At 43.4% G+C, this 16,064-nt stretch overlaps 1 protein-coding gene across 4 annotated transcripts in view; it reads right to left on the reverse strand.

Moving 5' to 3' along the window:
- Window positions 1-2,272: 2,272 nt before the first annotated feature.
- Window positions 2,273-16,064, reverse strand: part of LOC138581993 (adenylate kinase isoenzyme 1-like) — a 466,802-nt gene continuing 453,010 nt past the window's right edge. For all 4 annotated transcript variants that reach the window (XM_069652886.1, XM_069652889.1, XM_069652890.1 and 1 more), the window contains one exon: window positions 2,273-2,464. In XM_069652886.1, the coding sequence (XP_069508987.1) occupies window positions 2,396-2,464 (69 nt within the window). In that variant the 3' untranslated portion in view covers window positions 2,273-2,395. The remainder of the gene's footprint in view (window positions 2,465-16,064) is intronic.

A 16,064-nucleotide genomic window follows, 5' to 3' on the forward strand; every position in this document is an offset into this window, starting at 1 on the left:
CCCTCCTCCCACTGTCCTCTTTGTCCCCACTTGGTTATGTACTTGGTTTGTTGTGTTTCATCTCTGCACTTAGCTTTCGATAATCAAACGTATGCTCTTGAGATGCCTGTTTATTGTCAAAATCAAATAAAAAGATTTGCTAGAAAAAATATATGGCTCTCCAGGATTGGTATCATTTATACATGGACACGGGACACAGCAGGCTATTCCTTAGGTTGGAAATCATGTACTGCACATGCTTCAAGTCTGAGATGTATTAGGCATGGAGTCATAAGGTTGATGCAGTGGGGAAACCTATTATCCTTTGAGAAAACTGTAAGAGATGGCTTTACACATAATAATGTAAAGTATATTATTTTTTAAATTTAGATGAAATTCTTACTTGAACATCAGGGAATAATCAAAGCAAAGAGACTCTATAAAACATGCAAATACTGGAGAATTATATACCCAGGCAATTTTATTTTCTTCAGCGCTCCAGGGTTCGAAATTGCCAGGAGCTGGGAGCTATTTAGCTCCTGGGTCTTGCCAAGGAGAGCCTGGTTAGCTTGAAACTAACAGCTACCAGGAGTTACTTTTGCATCTCCAGGCAAGTGGTGTATTTGAAACATAGCTGCGTAATATTAACTTTGTAGTTTTAGGAATGTGTATAAAAGAGAATGAAGGACACACATAAGGGGCATTTAACAGATATTGGATAATATATAATCGGCAAAATGTTGGAGATTGCATCTTGCACACAAGTTAAATTTGCTGCCCACTATGTACTAGCTCCAGGTTCCCCAGTAGTAGCTCCTGCCTAAAAGATGATGCCCGATACCCAAGAGCTGCTTTTTGCTCCTGGTCAACGCATCCTAATTTCGAGCCCTGTCCATGGAGTCAGAGGTGACCAGCCACTTCTCCTTAGGGTTCCATGTGTTAAAATCGCAGCAAACATGGCAGTTTACACAAAAAATTGCGGCAAAAAGGCTGTGGTTTTGCTGCCGCCATCCATGTAAAGGATGCGGGGGACACCCCTGCAACTCCCAGACCCATTACACCATTTAAGGGAAGCGGGGGACATCCCCGCAACCCCATGTCCCCTTAAATGGTATAATGGGGTACACCTTTACCAGGTCAAACCACAGCATTTTTGCCACGATTTTTTGTAAAGGCAACATTTTTGCCGCATTTTATTACTGCATACCCTCCTTAGGTGTCAGTAATTTCTGACGCTTCAGACTTGCAGTTACCATGTAGAGTAGAGCTAAGGCTTCCAACTAACAGTCAGAGAATGAGCCAAAATGAGGTTACATGCAGGCTGCAGTTTTTTAAAATGTAAATGCTGTTTAAAACCTAAATCAAGGATTCACAGCTGGATGGCGAGGAATAGTCAAAGTTGCAACAATGACAGCAACGCGTACAAAATACAGTATAGGTGATTAGAATTCTCTGGCATTGGAGCTTTCATAGAGTCACATGCTTCAAATTGTCTTCATCGTCACATTTTAAATGAATTCCCAGACTAACATGGCATGTGAACCTACTATATACAAGATAGAAGCAATGGAGAGATTTCGTTACAGGTAAGTAACCTTATTTTTTACACTTTTTATAAACTGTTCCAAGGTACCTCATTCGCACAGACACAATGAACTGGGATTATGAAAAACATTTCCTTGTTTCTGGTGGGATCCAGAAGTGGAACTTTAGATTGGATAGCTTCCGGGTTGTGTTGTTATGACAGTATTTGGTACAAGCGTTTAAAGTACCTAACTGCTAAGATGATGGAACACTGTTTGCAGTCTACTTTAGGTTGCACTGTTCAGAGGGGAGTTGAACACTCATTTCAGGGTTGTTGATCATTAATAGTGTGTTTACAGCACACCCCTCCCCCGCCCGATCAACATAGTGCACATTTTCCTGAAGAGGAAAAGGAGCCTTTCTCTATACCGGACACCACTGTGGCGATAAAGCAGCATCCCTTTCTTCTACCTGGTTTTCTGAAGAGTGAGACAGGCTCTTCTGCCCTGCCAGGACTCCAAGCAGGCTAGCTTCCCTTTCCTCTGATTAGACCCTGCTGGGATTGGGCAGGATACCTCTCATCTGCTGTGACCCCTTTGGAGACAGAAAAGGGACACTCTCCTCTGCCTGGACGCTGTGCAGATTAAAGCAGAGTCCCTTCTATCTGCATGGAACCCACCCCTGCAGAGTGGAGCAGGACCCCTTCCTCTGTCTGGATGGTACAAGACCCTCTCTTCCGTATGAACCCCAATAGGGCACGAGCCAGGGCTTTGCTGACAATGCAGTAACTCGCCTGCTTTTTCTTTATTTCATCACAAGTGAAGCAAGTCTTATACTGCATTAATCTGGAGAAACAGCGTCCTTTGTGAAGTAGAGAGGGGTCCATCAGTTCCTACTCCAAGGAGTCTATCACTGCACATGTCTTAAGGAATACATCCTCAGGCGACTCTTCTGCCAGAATCTGGAACAAGAGGCAACAGTTGATTAGTGACTGAGAGCCAAACACAGCAAAATATAGACCAACATGTTTCGAAAATGCATAGGGATGTCATACAGGATACAAAACCTGGGACTTGGACAATGCATACCATTGTCACAAAGTGCAATCCAGAGAAAACACACCCCACATCAAGTAACACAAAATAGTTGCATTTTATAAACATGTTATACAAATCATTGGTTAGTCATCAACATAACAAAGTGAATTTTCGTATAGAAAGATCTTAAAGCAATAGTCTAACTAGAAGGGGAGGTGTGGGACATTTGGCGTTTTACCAATGGATCATATATATCTTTATTGAAATAACGAACGACACCTCTGCCCATGTATGGATCTTGGAACAGTTTTCTAATAACAGAGAGAAATCGCTCTACCTTAAAAACCAGATGATAAATGTCAAGTTAGCGCAGGCATAAAAGTCAGTCTTATCTTTGCATGAATGCCAGCTCATCGCATGCACATAGCATGCCATGTTTTACTCACTAAGCGCAAATTATCTTGGCAAATATATGCTTCTCGTTGCTACGAAGTCTAGAGAGGGTAGTAAAAGTCCTGGGAAGGTTAATTATGTCTGATTTCTGGATCGCACCGCAGACAAGGCATTCGGATGATCTGAAAAGGGCATGATGGCAGATGAGGGGCAAGGCATAAGTAGTTCCACTTTTTCGTGTATCTCCAGAAATGTGAATGGGTTAGATCGTGGCAGAGTGTGTTTCTCTAGGAGGCACTTTCTATATCCCCCCTCTTTCTTTCTGAGGTAGCTTGTAAATACCCAAGTATCTGGAACCGTTATAGTTCTGAGCCCTGTGCTCTTGATGCCAATCTTCCTCTAATGGGAACCTTTCATCTCTTATTCTGATCATCCTGGGTTAATCAGTTATTCGTTCTCTCAGCTTTCTGATTGAGTTGCCTATGTATGGCATATACGAATGATTATGGATACACCAAGAGGACTGTTGCAATTGATTAGCAGAATCTTTATTTTGTTCTTTGGCAAATCTTCATATTTTTTCCCATTATTGAGTGCCTAGTTTCAGTTATTGCAAGTGCCACAGTTATATTGCGTTTTCACATGGAAAATGGCTGGGGGATTATTTCTCTTTTATGGTCCTGGCTCTTGCGAAAGTGACTATAGGAGTCTTAGGAATGTACTTGTCTAAGTCTGTATCCAACATAAGAATTGCCCAATGTTTATTGAGCCACTTCTAGATGGAAAATACTGTTTAAGCTGTATCCAGTTATAAATCTCATATGCCCGGCTTGATCAGTTACTGTTTTGCTTTTAGGCTTTTCTCTGTTGCCTCCAATTGCGAATTTTGAATAGTTAATTCTCCATACCCTCTTTCAATGACTGGGTCTCAATATCTAAATCTTTACTTAGACTGCAGTTCTTTTGGCCCTGATAAATTCGCCTGTGGATATATTGTTAATCGCATTTCGCTTGTCACAGCTTTTGTTGTGAACAATGCTGTCGCATTCTGTCAGTTTCCTATGTTTTTTTTCTAATCTGTCATTATTTTTGAACATTTCCTAATCTAAGAACCTAATCCTAGTTTTGCTGTGGGTCATAGAATATTTAGTACCCAAATCACAGTAGTTTAAGTAGTCATAATATTCCTTCATCTTGGTCTCATCACTTTTCCAAATTGGCAAAACCTTGTCAATGAATCTCATCTGTAACAATGTTATAGTTTTGCTCTACAGCATTATATGTCTGTTCTACAAATCTTATGAAACATGATCTTGGTTTTAGCTATGTTATCTTCTAACTAGGTAATTCTTGCAAATGAATAAGTCACTTTGAAACTCTGTTGGAGGCCTGTGCGGGTCAAGTCGAACACAACGCCATCCTCATAGGCCAACCAATGACTATGATGGCGTCCAATTGTAGGAGGAAAATTGGAAGTTCTTTGACATGTCTCTCTAAATCCACTAAATATAATATAATATATAATCTGACAAATAGATATCTGGTTTCAGATCCACCAGTATGCTTTGGCTGAATTCAGCATGCTTGGCGGGTTGTTAGCGCATCACCCCGCCAATGCATTGCAACATTGCATGGTCTGCTCCTGTGCTCTCGTTGTTGCTGTGTATGCTGTGTCTACAGCTATCTATTTTATACTTACTTAGGCTTAGCTACATGCTCAGTTTACCCACACAGTTGTCTCCGACTATTGTCTTTTCACTTAAGTGAAAATGGTACTTCCAGCCATCCAGCTTAAAGGCTACAGGCAAACATCCAGTGTTTACATTTATGACATCATATTGCTTAGCAGATGTTCACTTTACCTCACATAGGCTCTAAAACCTGGAGTTAAGCCACTTATAATTTGTAAAATAAAGAACAAAACAGAACATTTCATTCTGGTAATGTCCAGTGTACATGGCGTTGCTAGCTACCAGTCTACAGGTTGCCTTGGAGTTCTATGACACAGCTAACTTATTAGATGCTCAACAATCTTATAAATAATTGTTTTAAAATATCAAGGTGTTTTAAATTATAACATGCATATTTTTCTGCATTCTCATTTGGTTTAAGAAAACGTACGCTGTCTTTGTACAAGCTTATCAAAAACATAAAGTAGTGTTTACTTAACAGTATATACACTGAGCATCTTGTTTTAACATGAACGGCTAATTATGTAACACACATTTAGTTAGGTTGCGAGTCTGTCTTTTTGGAAAACAATTTTGGGCCTCATTACAAGTTTGGTGGTGTGGGGAAAAGTGGCAGTAATTCTGTTACCACTTTTTTGGCAGTAACAGCCTTAAACCGTTTTTACTGCAATTATAATTTTTTTGCGTTCACTGCCAACAGACTACTGTGTGGTAAATCAATCGACTTTTGACGGGAAAGTGTCATAAGGACTCCAAAAATGGGGAGCTACTCGTAATCCTGCTGTAGCCCCACAGGACAAAGTAGCGGTAGCCGTAATCGCTTTTGGTGATAATTCGCCACGGAATCGCCATCAAACTTTCAACGAGGCCCTTGTTTATTCCATGGAGCCATAACAGATTTTCGAATTAATCTTTAAAGCAGAAATGCCAAATAATCTTTCTCTGTGCATATCCTTGCTGTCCTGAACACAGTAGCTGAGTTTTAAACTGTATAGCCCTATCTGGTGCAAATACGTCTAGGTGATAGATCACTGATTTTCCAAAGACAGTTTGGGTCCACCCCTCAAAATATAATTGGGGCCAACAGGACGGAATATAGTGGTGGCAATAAAATATAGGGGCATAAAGGGGTGGTACCTCGCGGAAATTACAAGGAAAGTCACAGTAATTCAGATCGGATGGTCTAAAAGGATAACAATGCCGCCTGCCTTGTGGTATAGATGGCGGGCCCAACTACAAGAAGCCTACAGGGTCCCGTCAGATGGAGAGCTAAAGGGATTTTCAATCTGGGTGATGTATTTGAGGATAGAAGCTGTAAAAGCTTTATTAGCCTGCAATAGGAATTTGCTTTAGGGGGGGAATATCTATAAATACATGCTGATGAGGCAACACCCAAATGCAAGACAACATAGATTTCCTGCAAACGTCCCTAAATGTGTTAAATGTAACAGTCGAATTCTAGCAAAATCAAACTCTCCAACCACCACAAGGCCATCATGGCTTTCTCCTCAGATCCCTTGGGCAAGCTTAAGGCAAGATGGGAACAGAATGTGGCAAATATTCATGAGGAAGAGTGGAGGGAAGTGCTGGAATTACAAAGAAAAACAACTTACCCCTGGTAATGTTCTTTCTAATGGCTGTTCCTCACACAGATTCCTCATCTTTGATATACCGATATCCTGCTAGCTGTTTCAGAAACGTTTTGGACAGCAGAGGACGCTGTGTAGCGTCGGCTTGATGGCTCTCTGTGGCTTCCATTCCCACGCTCTGACGTGACATCAACGGTGGTATAAATAGCACACACCACGCCCGTTGCCTCAGTTCGAGTTTTTCCCTCTTTCGTACAGCCCACTAGAGGATAGGGAGTTGAAACAGAGAGAAGTGTAGTACAACATTCACCCACAGTCAGAGGACTAGGCTTGGAGGGAGATGATGTATCTGTGGGAGGAACATCCAGTAGAAAGAACATTATCAGGGATAAGTAATTTGTTCTTCTAAATGATTGTGTCCTGCCTCTGATTCCTCATTTTGATAGAATGCCAAAGCAGTTAGATAGAAGGAGGTGGGAGCAGCGGATTTTTGTTACTGGTTTATATTGTGTAAACATCCTTCCCAAACCAAGCGTCCTGACCCAACAAGGTGCCCAGACACTAATGTTTTGAAAAGTTGTGCATCGAAGACCAAATTGCAGCATTACAATTGTCCTGCACCGATACACCTCTTTGCAGAGCCAAAGTGGTTGCCACTCCTCTGGTGGAATATTTGATTTTGAAATATTTATATTGAGCACTTGACAAAATAAATCGTATCTAAGCACATGTTAAACCGAGCATCAAAGCCAACAGTCAAACACACAAATTGCCAGAAGTCAACCCAACTGATTAACTTATTAGTGAGTCTCATCTGTCCCCATCATTTCAATAGGTGGGTTTTCAGAGCCCTTAGGAACTTAGGAACTTGTATAGCGATTCCAGGGCCATGATCTTCAGAGGTAGCTTGTTCTATATTTGTGGGCCATACACTCCAAAACCTGCGATCACCTCTAAATACATGAATAGAAGAAGGGATTTCCAAAAACAATTTGTCACTGGAATGCAGTTGCCGAGTTTGGTGGTACCCCATTATTTTCATGGATAGGTATGTAGAGCCTAGTTGTTTATGCCCTAAAAACTAAGTATAGAATTTTAAAGTCTATTCGATTCTTAACGGTAAGCCAATGTACAGATCGACGAAGACTTGAGATTGGGGAGGACTTCCTGACTCCAAAAATCAGTGTCAATGCAGCATTTTGGACTTTTTACAGATGCTGCATTTGAGTGAGTGGGATACCTGCCAGCAGTCCGTTAAAATAATCTAAACGAGAATTCACCAAACGAGAATGTGCCCTTAAATTTACAGGGACATCTTTACCCGCCAGAGAATAACATTCTGAAATACACAGAATGATCCAGTGTGGCAAGGTCTGTTTAGTTACGGCCTGACCCGGTCTGTGTCCAGTGTAACCAACAAAGAGTTGATCGTCTTGCCTGACATTTGCCAATCTGGCAATATATAAGCTGAGAGCCCTTTTTGGGTCAAGCTTGTGCAACCTCTCTTCCTCCTTGGAAGGATGAGGAGGTGGATGAAATTCTGGCAAGGTAATTATTTGTGTCAAGTGAAATTCAGGCACCATCTTGGGAAGGAAGGAGGGACAAACCTTCAGAACTACCTTCTCATTTGAAAATGTAGTGAAAGGAGGTTTATATAAAAGAGCCTGTAGCTCACTCACTCTCCGAGTAGAGGTTAAGGCCACTAGGAAGATTGTCCTGAATGTCAATATCTTACCTGACAGGGATGGAGAGGTTAAAATGGAGCTCTCATTAGAAATGTTAATACCAAGTTTAGATCCCAAGTCGGGACGATGAAAGGGACCAGTGGAAAAATATTTGTCAGTCCCTTGAGAAATTAAATCACAATGGGCATTTTAAAATAAGAGCCTTGCTCTGGCGTGTGTTTAAAGATGGATAACGCTGCCAGATAGCCGTTGGCAGTAGCCACCTATAGCCTCTGATGGGGTAAGTGTAACAAAAAAAAGAAAGCACTGCAGGTGTATCACAAGTAAAAGGATAAATTCTCTTAAGCACAACACCAGCTGCATATCCAGCGGTATAGTGCTTTTGTTGCTGGTATTCTGGCCAAAAGCAACACCTCCATAACGTCTCCTGGGATGTCACAATCGTTGTATCTTAACCTCTCAGAAACCAGGCATGAAGGTTCAGAGTTCAGATTTCTAGATTTCTGGGTGAAGAAGACTTCCTCACTCTTTTATTTATTTATTTTATTTTACTGGTTAATTATACGGCACTTCTACAACTGGACAGTGTATCAAAGCACCACAAGGCAGAAAAAAGGGTAGGGAACAAGGGAGCAGTAAACATAGCAAGGGAAAAAGAAACAAAAAAACAGTACTGCTAAACCTTGTGACATTAAGAGCATAGAAGTGCAGTGAAGGGAGAAAGAAAGGAAGGTGGGATGTGGATAAGTGCTGTTATGGTCCCCCAGTGGGAAAGGGAAGTGCCAGAGATGCATGTTGGTGGGCAACGGGTAAGTGCAAGGACAGAGACATATCAGGCACGGGGGGGTCTACAGCGAAACAGGTAAGTGCAGAGTGGGGCAAGCAACCCGATAGGTGGGTATGGGCCAGAGGGCAGTGCAGGGAGAGATGCTGGTAGCAACTGGACAAGGGGCCAGGAGGAATCAGGCCACCAATCTCAGCGACGGAGGGTTGTTAGCACGCAAGGGGGAGAGGGAGAAGGAGAAGAGAAAGGCCTTAAGTAGATTGCGGAACTTGAGGTGGTCCGATTCCAGACGTAGAGAGAGAGGGAGACTGTTCCACAGGAGGGTGCCAGCTGGGAAGAGGGATCTGCCTCCAGCTCAGTGCATGGAGAAGCGGTTGACCACCAGAGAGTTGGAGTGAGAGGATTGAAGGTATCTGGAAGGAGAGTATTTAGTAAGAGAAAGCTGTAGATAGTGTGGTCCCAGGCTGGTTTGCGAGTCGACCACAAACGCGCACAGTGCTAGGATCCCTCGGCCGTGAAATAAACCGCACATGAGCAGGAACCATGAAAGAGACTAAGAAGCATCCCCTCCTCCCAGGGAACCATAACCACAGAAGTAACCAATCTACGCAAACACTGAGAATTAGAAACACAGGACACCACGGATGATAGACCTGCCTCCCCAACCCAGAAGAGGACTGATCCCATACCGTGTACACCTCACAGTATGGCCACACTCTGATTAGGAACAGGAATAACAAATACAGGACAATATTGAGGTCACCAGTCTACTAAAACCTGACCCAAGGGAGCCACATTGGGCTCCACCCTGTTTTTTTTTAACTGTGGACACTTTGTGTGTCTGGTCAGCACTCCACTGATGATCAAACCAGAAACTTGGGATCCAAGTCTCAATAGGGTCAGAAAATAGACACCCTGATGAAGGCGGCCCTAATAGACTACATGACCACCGAAACGTGAAGATCTCTGGGAATCAACAAATAATCGGTCCCCTGTCTTTACATCTTGTTTATTACTAATTCCCACGTATATCAAGAGGGTGAATTAGAAGCCCTCTGAACTTTAGTATGCACTCTAGGCACCACATTTGGTTTTGAAATTTTAAAACTGTTGTTTTCATGCCACTTTATGTACTAAATTGACATATTTTGAAAGTACATAATTGTTGTTTTCATGCCACTTTATGTACTAAATTGACATATTGGTTGATTGAAGGTGAATATGTACACTCATCATTTATTTTAGATTACTGAGAAACTGAATTCATACCTATATTATCAACATCAATGAATTAGAATTGATAGAAACATTATTTATGTTGTCGTTTGATTGCCTTGACTTTAACTTACTGCATTTTGAACAAGTAAAAAAGGTTGAATTTTAGAGAATATAAAGTAAATCATTTTTTTGATTACACTGTTGTGAGCAGCATCATTGATATAGAGGAGCTCCTTCTCCTTCATATCTCTTAACTTTGAATGCTTGTCTACCAGAAGGTTGGCAGGTGACCTTTTCCAGACCAACCATATACAGATCTCCAAAAAGAAAAGGAGGCTGTACAATAGAAAACTAGACTAGACATTTACACTAGTCTGGATCACTTGAATTTTGCAATTTCCTTTGAGATATTGGCTGGGGTACACATATATGTTCACCCAGGCCGCAGACAGCCTTGTGGAGGATGCAAAGGGTCTTGAATTTGATCCTTGCAGCAACTGGAAGCTAATGGAGATATTTTAGGGCTGGAGAGTTATGGTCCCGGGCTTTAGGCCAAGCGTAAGTCTCGCAGCCCTGTGCTGGATTAGTCGAAGAGTGCAGAGAGAATAGAGAGGCAGGTTTAGGAAGAGGCTGTTACAGTAATCTAGCTTGGAGAGGACCAGAGCGCTATAGACATTGAGCTTATGGGGGAAGGTGAGGAAAGTGAGAATGCCTCTAAGCAGGTAGAGTTGAAAGTGGGCCTTCTTGGCAAGGTCCACGATGTGAAGAGTAAAGGAGAGAGAGGATTTGACCCCAAGGTTTCTGGCTTCAGTGGAAGGAGAGGGAGGTGGGCCCAAAGAGGGCGGCAAGAGAGCAGGAGGGAAATGGGGAACAGGTGTCCCGATAGGAAGAATCTTTGTCTTACTGGATTTAAGACAGAGATCATTGGAGGCGCACCAGGACTACATAGCAGAGGCAGTCAGGGGTGATAGACGAGGAAGAGGGGAGTTTGAAGAAGAGTTTTGTGTCATCTGCGTAACACTGGAAATGAGGAGAGAAGGCAGAGAGCAGGTGTGAAAGAGGTGCACTGTAGATGTTGAAAAGCCAAGGAGAGAAGGAGCTCTGGGGAACACCACAAATGGAGAGAGTGGTGGTGTAGGAGAAGGGACCAAGGAGCACCTGGGAGGGGCGGTCAGTGAGGACGAAGGCCAACCAATCCAGTGCCCAGTCTGAGATAATGAGGTTATCATGGAGCCGCTTTGTCAGAATAGATTGGTTGACTGTGTCAAAGGCGGAGGAGAGGTCAGGGAGAATGAGAGAAGCAGAATTGAGATTAGCGAGCAGTTCTTCATGGATGTTCAGGAGAGCTGTTTCCGTGCCTCGGATACTCGAATCCAGATTGATGGTCATGTAGACAGCCAGTGAACTTAGTGTGTTGGGTCAGTTGGTGGAAGACCAACTTCTCCAGGAGTTTCCCGGGGAAGGGAGTAGTATAGATAGGGCAGTAGTTGGCTGGACAAGAGGGGTTGGCTGAAGGCTTTTTTAGGAGGGCGTGCACAAGGATGTGCTTGAGAGAGTAAGGGAAAGCGCCAGAGGCTAACAAGTGGTTGCAGAAGTCAGCAAGAGCCAGAGCAAGGGAGGAGATGTTGTCCTTAATGGTTCTGGAGGAGCAGGGTGATACCTGTTTGGATGAGACCTTCATAGAGTGAAGACCTCAGCCGCTGTGATGGGAGAGAAGGAGGGGAGAGTTGGTGGGGGCAGAAGAGAGGCCGGAAGGCAGGGGGTGGGGGAAGGGGAATAGAGGAAGGGGAAGGAGAGAGAGAGGTCAGAATATCCTGAGTTTCGGAGGTGAAATGTGTGACCAGAGAAGTGCAGAGGACTTGAGAAGTGAGAGGCGAGGTGGAGACTGCAGACGGATTGGCTAGTTATTTGCAGATTTTGAAGAGTTCAGTCATGCTGATACAGGTGTGGATGTGGGCCCTTTTTTTTGGAGCAGAGAGATGATATTGCCTTTGGAGGAGGCGACAGGACAGTTTGTCAGAGGGTGAACCCGAGGTCTGCCACTTCTGTTCAGCAGCACTGCACTTGCATTCCAGAGCGGATAGATCGGAGTCATACCAGGTGTTATGCTTGAAGGCAGGTTTCAGGTGGATCCTCATGACAGGGGCGAGAATGTCGAGAGTGTTACTGATAGCAAGATGAAGATTGGCAATGACAGAGTCAGTGGGGGAGTCTGGAGGATGGGAGGGATAAAGATAGAAGCAAATGCAGCAGCTGGTGGAGGCTCGAATGCCCGCGAAGGAGGATGGCAGCGCCGGTGGAGGCTCGGTCAGGGAGCCGAGAGGTCCAAGATGAGAGGAGAGAGTGGTCGGTCCAGGAGAGAGAGGTAATGAGAAGGTTGGAGAAAGGGAGATCGGCAGGGATGAAGGGATCAAGAGTGTGTCCGGCAGAAAAAGTAGGACCAGAAGGGAGAATAGTGAACGAGAGAGAGGTACAGAGATCATGGAAGAGTGTAGAGGGGGGGGGGAAAGAATGGAGTCAAGGTGGATGCTGATGTCACCCAGGAGGACGAGTTTAGAGGTAGTGGTCAGAAGAGAGGAGGTAAAGTCAGCCCATTTGGAAAAGAAGGCAGACAGAGGGACACATGAGGTCTGTAGATAATAGCAATGGGGAAAGAAAGAGAGAGAGTCAGAGGGACACCAAGCTTGCAGACAAGACTTTCAAAGATGGAATAGGGCTGGGTAGGTATGAGACAGAGCTACTCCACAACAAGATCGGTTGGAAAGAGACTTGGAGAGGATCTTGTAGCCATTAGGGAGGAGGGCGTCGTAAGCAGTGACAGAGCTGGCATTGAACCACTTCTCGGTGAGGGCGAGGAAGTCGAGAACAAAGTCTTCGAGGAGGAGGCAGATGTCAGAGGAATGTTTGACAGCAGGATGGGCATTCAGTGTGGCTAAGGGAAGCTGGTCACCACCTTTAAAGGTTTTCCGAGGAGGTCTACAGGGGGGTGGTACACCCATCGCAGGTGGTGAAAGAGGTTCAGAGAGAGAGGAAGGAGGGTAGCAGGAAAGGTAGGAAGTTGATGAGGGCCAACAGGCGCTGGTCAGATTGACAAAGTGATAAATTGATTGTATCAGAATTTAATGAAAAGGTGGTCATGGTAAGTGTGACCTTTTGATATTTAAGTACCCAGGGTGTGACAGAAATATATAAGTATCTCAGAGTTGCTATAATTGTAAGTGTACACTCAAGGTACCCTGATTAACGTAAGGAGACACAAGTGGGTGGAAGACAGGGGAACAACAAGGGGGCCGAAACACCCCAGGCCCATATTTGTAAAAATTCACAAAGTTACGCAGAACGCATAACCAAGTACCATGACCAGTGGGTCACGGAACTAAAGGGGGAAGGGCTACCCCAGGTATGGCCCCAAGGAGGGTAATTCGATAAAAGTGTACTTGACATGATGGCCACATGTTTGTTTATAAAAATACAAAGGAAAACAGTTCCACAACAGGAGAGAGATATTAGATCTGTGGAGACTGTTTGAAGAAGTGCCCCCAATTAAAAGGAAGGAATTAGCGCAGGAGCAGGTCACCTCGGTTGTATCCCCTCCTGAATAAGCCAGTGCCCGCTGAGGGGTACAGTGACCCCGTGTATGTGTCCACACTTACTCCCGCAGTTGTCCCACGACCCACTGCACCGCCACCATATGATTGCCCCAGAACTAGTGGGCAGGCAAGTACTCCTACAGTAGATATTGAAAAATGAACAGAAGACCTAGACACCCGACTCTCAATGGCCCGGAGCGAACTATCTAGAATACGAAATATATGTTAGCAAAGTGGGTCAAATATAAAGAAAAGTTAAAATATTGTCAACAAGAAGTGTTGTACCTGGGACAACTAATCTCAAACGGCGGTAAGAGAATCATCCCAGACAGAGTGGCTGCTATTAGAGCAGTAAGTAGGCCAGAAACAGTGAAGGAAATGCAGACATTTCTCTGCATGTGTAACTACTGCCAAGCATGGATATTAGATTATGCAGCATACACAAGGCCCTTACTGCAGGGACTCAATGAAGCTCAAAGAGAAAACAGAAATAAAATGGTCAGCAGAACTGGATGATGCCTTCACATCACTTAAAGAGCTAATTAGAAGCGCACCAGTACTCGCGAACCCAGACTCTGTTCTCACATTGCAAAGGGGCACTCATGACAGCAGTACTGACACAAAAAACATCTTTGGGACACAAGCCACTGGCCTATTACAGTGGAATACTAGATGCAGTAATGCAAGGACACTTCGCTTTCGAGCAATCACTCGCAGCCGCAGCGTTCGCAATTGAGAAAAGTGCAACAATAGTGATGGGATGTTCCGTGACACTGTTGGTGGAACATTCCCTATATTAGAAAGATCAAAAAGCACAATGAAATAATTTTGTCTGGTGCAAACATACATATAGTGAGATGCAAAACAGTGAACCCTGCAAGATTCATCACAGAACCATGCACAATGGAAGACATGCAAGTGCACGACTGTGCAATTTACAGAGGTGAAGAGAGAGACACACCCACAGTAAGTGAAAATGCACTAGCTGAAGGTGAAATATATTTCATAGATGGATCAGCATCAATAAACTCAGCGAGAGGAGAGAAACATGTCGGAATAGATGTTGTACGACTGGAGGAAGAAGAATATGAAGTGCTAGTACAGCAGCAACTACCAGCCCATTACTCAGCACAGGCTGCCAAACTGGTAGTATTTATTGCAGCTTTACATGCCGCCAAAGGGTGTGCTGTCACAATTTACACAGACTCAGCATACATGACTACCACAGTGCACGGGGGACTGGCCCGATGGGGGAGAAGGGGATTTCACAGGGCAGATGGGTCACCAGTGCAACACGCGGAATTGCTCAAGGAATTGATAGAAGCTTTGAAAGATCCTACAATTGTAGCCATCGTGAAATGCCAGGCCCACATAAACAACACCGATTTTATCTCTTTAGGGAACGCGGCAGCGGACGCTGCCGCCAAGGAGGCATCTTACCTAACAAAAGAAAGAACAAGTGAGTACTTGATACAGAAAAACATAGAGGAAGATCTCCGAGACGGGTATTGGGTGTAGTGCGTTTGCTCGTCTTCTTTTGTAAGTCCTTTCCGGGTTGGGACTTAAAGAAAAGATAAGCAATACTTGTATTTGCTAGTTTCGTTTCTTTTATTATTATTTTTTTTGTTGCTACGCGAACGTCCAGTTTTCTTCTTGGTTGTTTACATTGCTTTTAAACGCTATCACGCGTGTGCGGCGACTGAACTGTTTTAGACAGAGACTTTCCATTTGAGTGAAATTGATTTTTGGAAAGTGCCTTTCAATGTAAAATCAAAAAGACTATTCTTAAGTGTAATCTTCTATGGAAGTAAGAGTTTTTTTAACAAAGTTGGATATACAGCATTACAGAGTTTATTTCAAAGCAAGAATTATTTTCTTCAGATGCAATTTATTTTAAAACTGAATAAGCAAATGTCATTTTTTGAAAACGCTTCAGAGTGAAACCAACGTTAACAGTTCTCCAGCCTTTTCATTTTAAAAACTGATTGACAGTTCAATTCATAAGTGGTGACTTTAAGGCAATCAAAAGAACTCTTTATTTTTTATTTATTTTTATTGAGTCTCTAGTAACTCCTGAAAGAAGAAGTCTCATGTTAAATTAAATGGTGCACATTCTATTTTTACAAGGAATATGAATACTTGCTGAACAAAATTCATATTGAGTGCTATTCTTTTAAAAGAGAAAATTACCAAAGAAAACTAGTAATATTATAAGAAATATATATCCTCTTGGCAATTGCAGAGGATTATCAGGTAATTCTAGATTTAAGTGATTTTATTGTGTAAGCTAGAAGAACAAGTTACTTCTTACCTTGTAACGTTCTTTCGAGGGGATGTTCCTCTGACGTATTCCTTATCTTTGATAGATCATCTCCCAGCTTGCTGGCCTCTGAAATTTTTTTCAGTAGAGGGCGCTGCGTGTCGACGTCCCTCGAGCCGATGTCCCTTGACGGCCTCTGTATCGGCATCAATGTCATCACGCGTATAAATAGACTCGCGCAGCGTCCGTTGCTCAGTTCCGTTTTGACGTTAACAGTTGTTTTACATGAATTGGTTATTGACCTTGAAGGACCG

This window comes from Ambystoma mexicanum, chromosome 3q (genome assembly GCF_040938575.1).
Source record: "Ambystoma mexicanum isolate Mex_15411 chromosome 3q, UKY_AmexF1_1, whole genome shotgun sequence".
NCBI classification, from domain to species: domain Eukaryota; kingdom Metazoa; phylum Chordata; class Amphibia; order Caudata; family Ambystomatidae; genus Ambystoma; species Ambystoma mexicanum.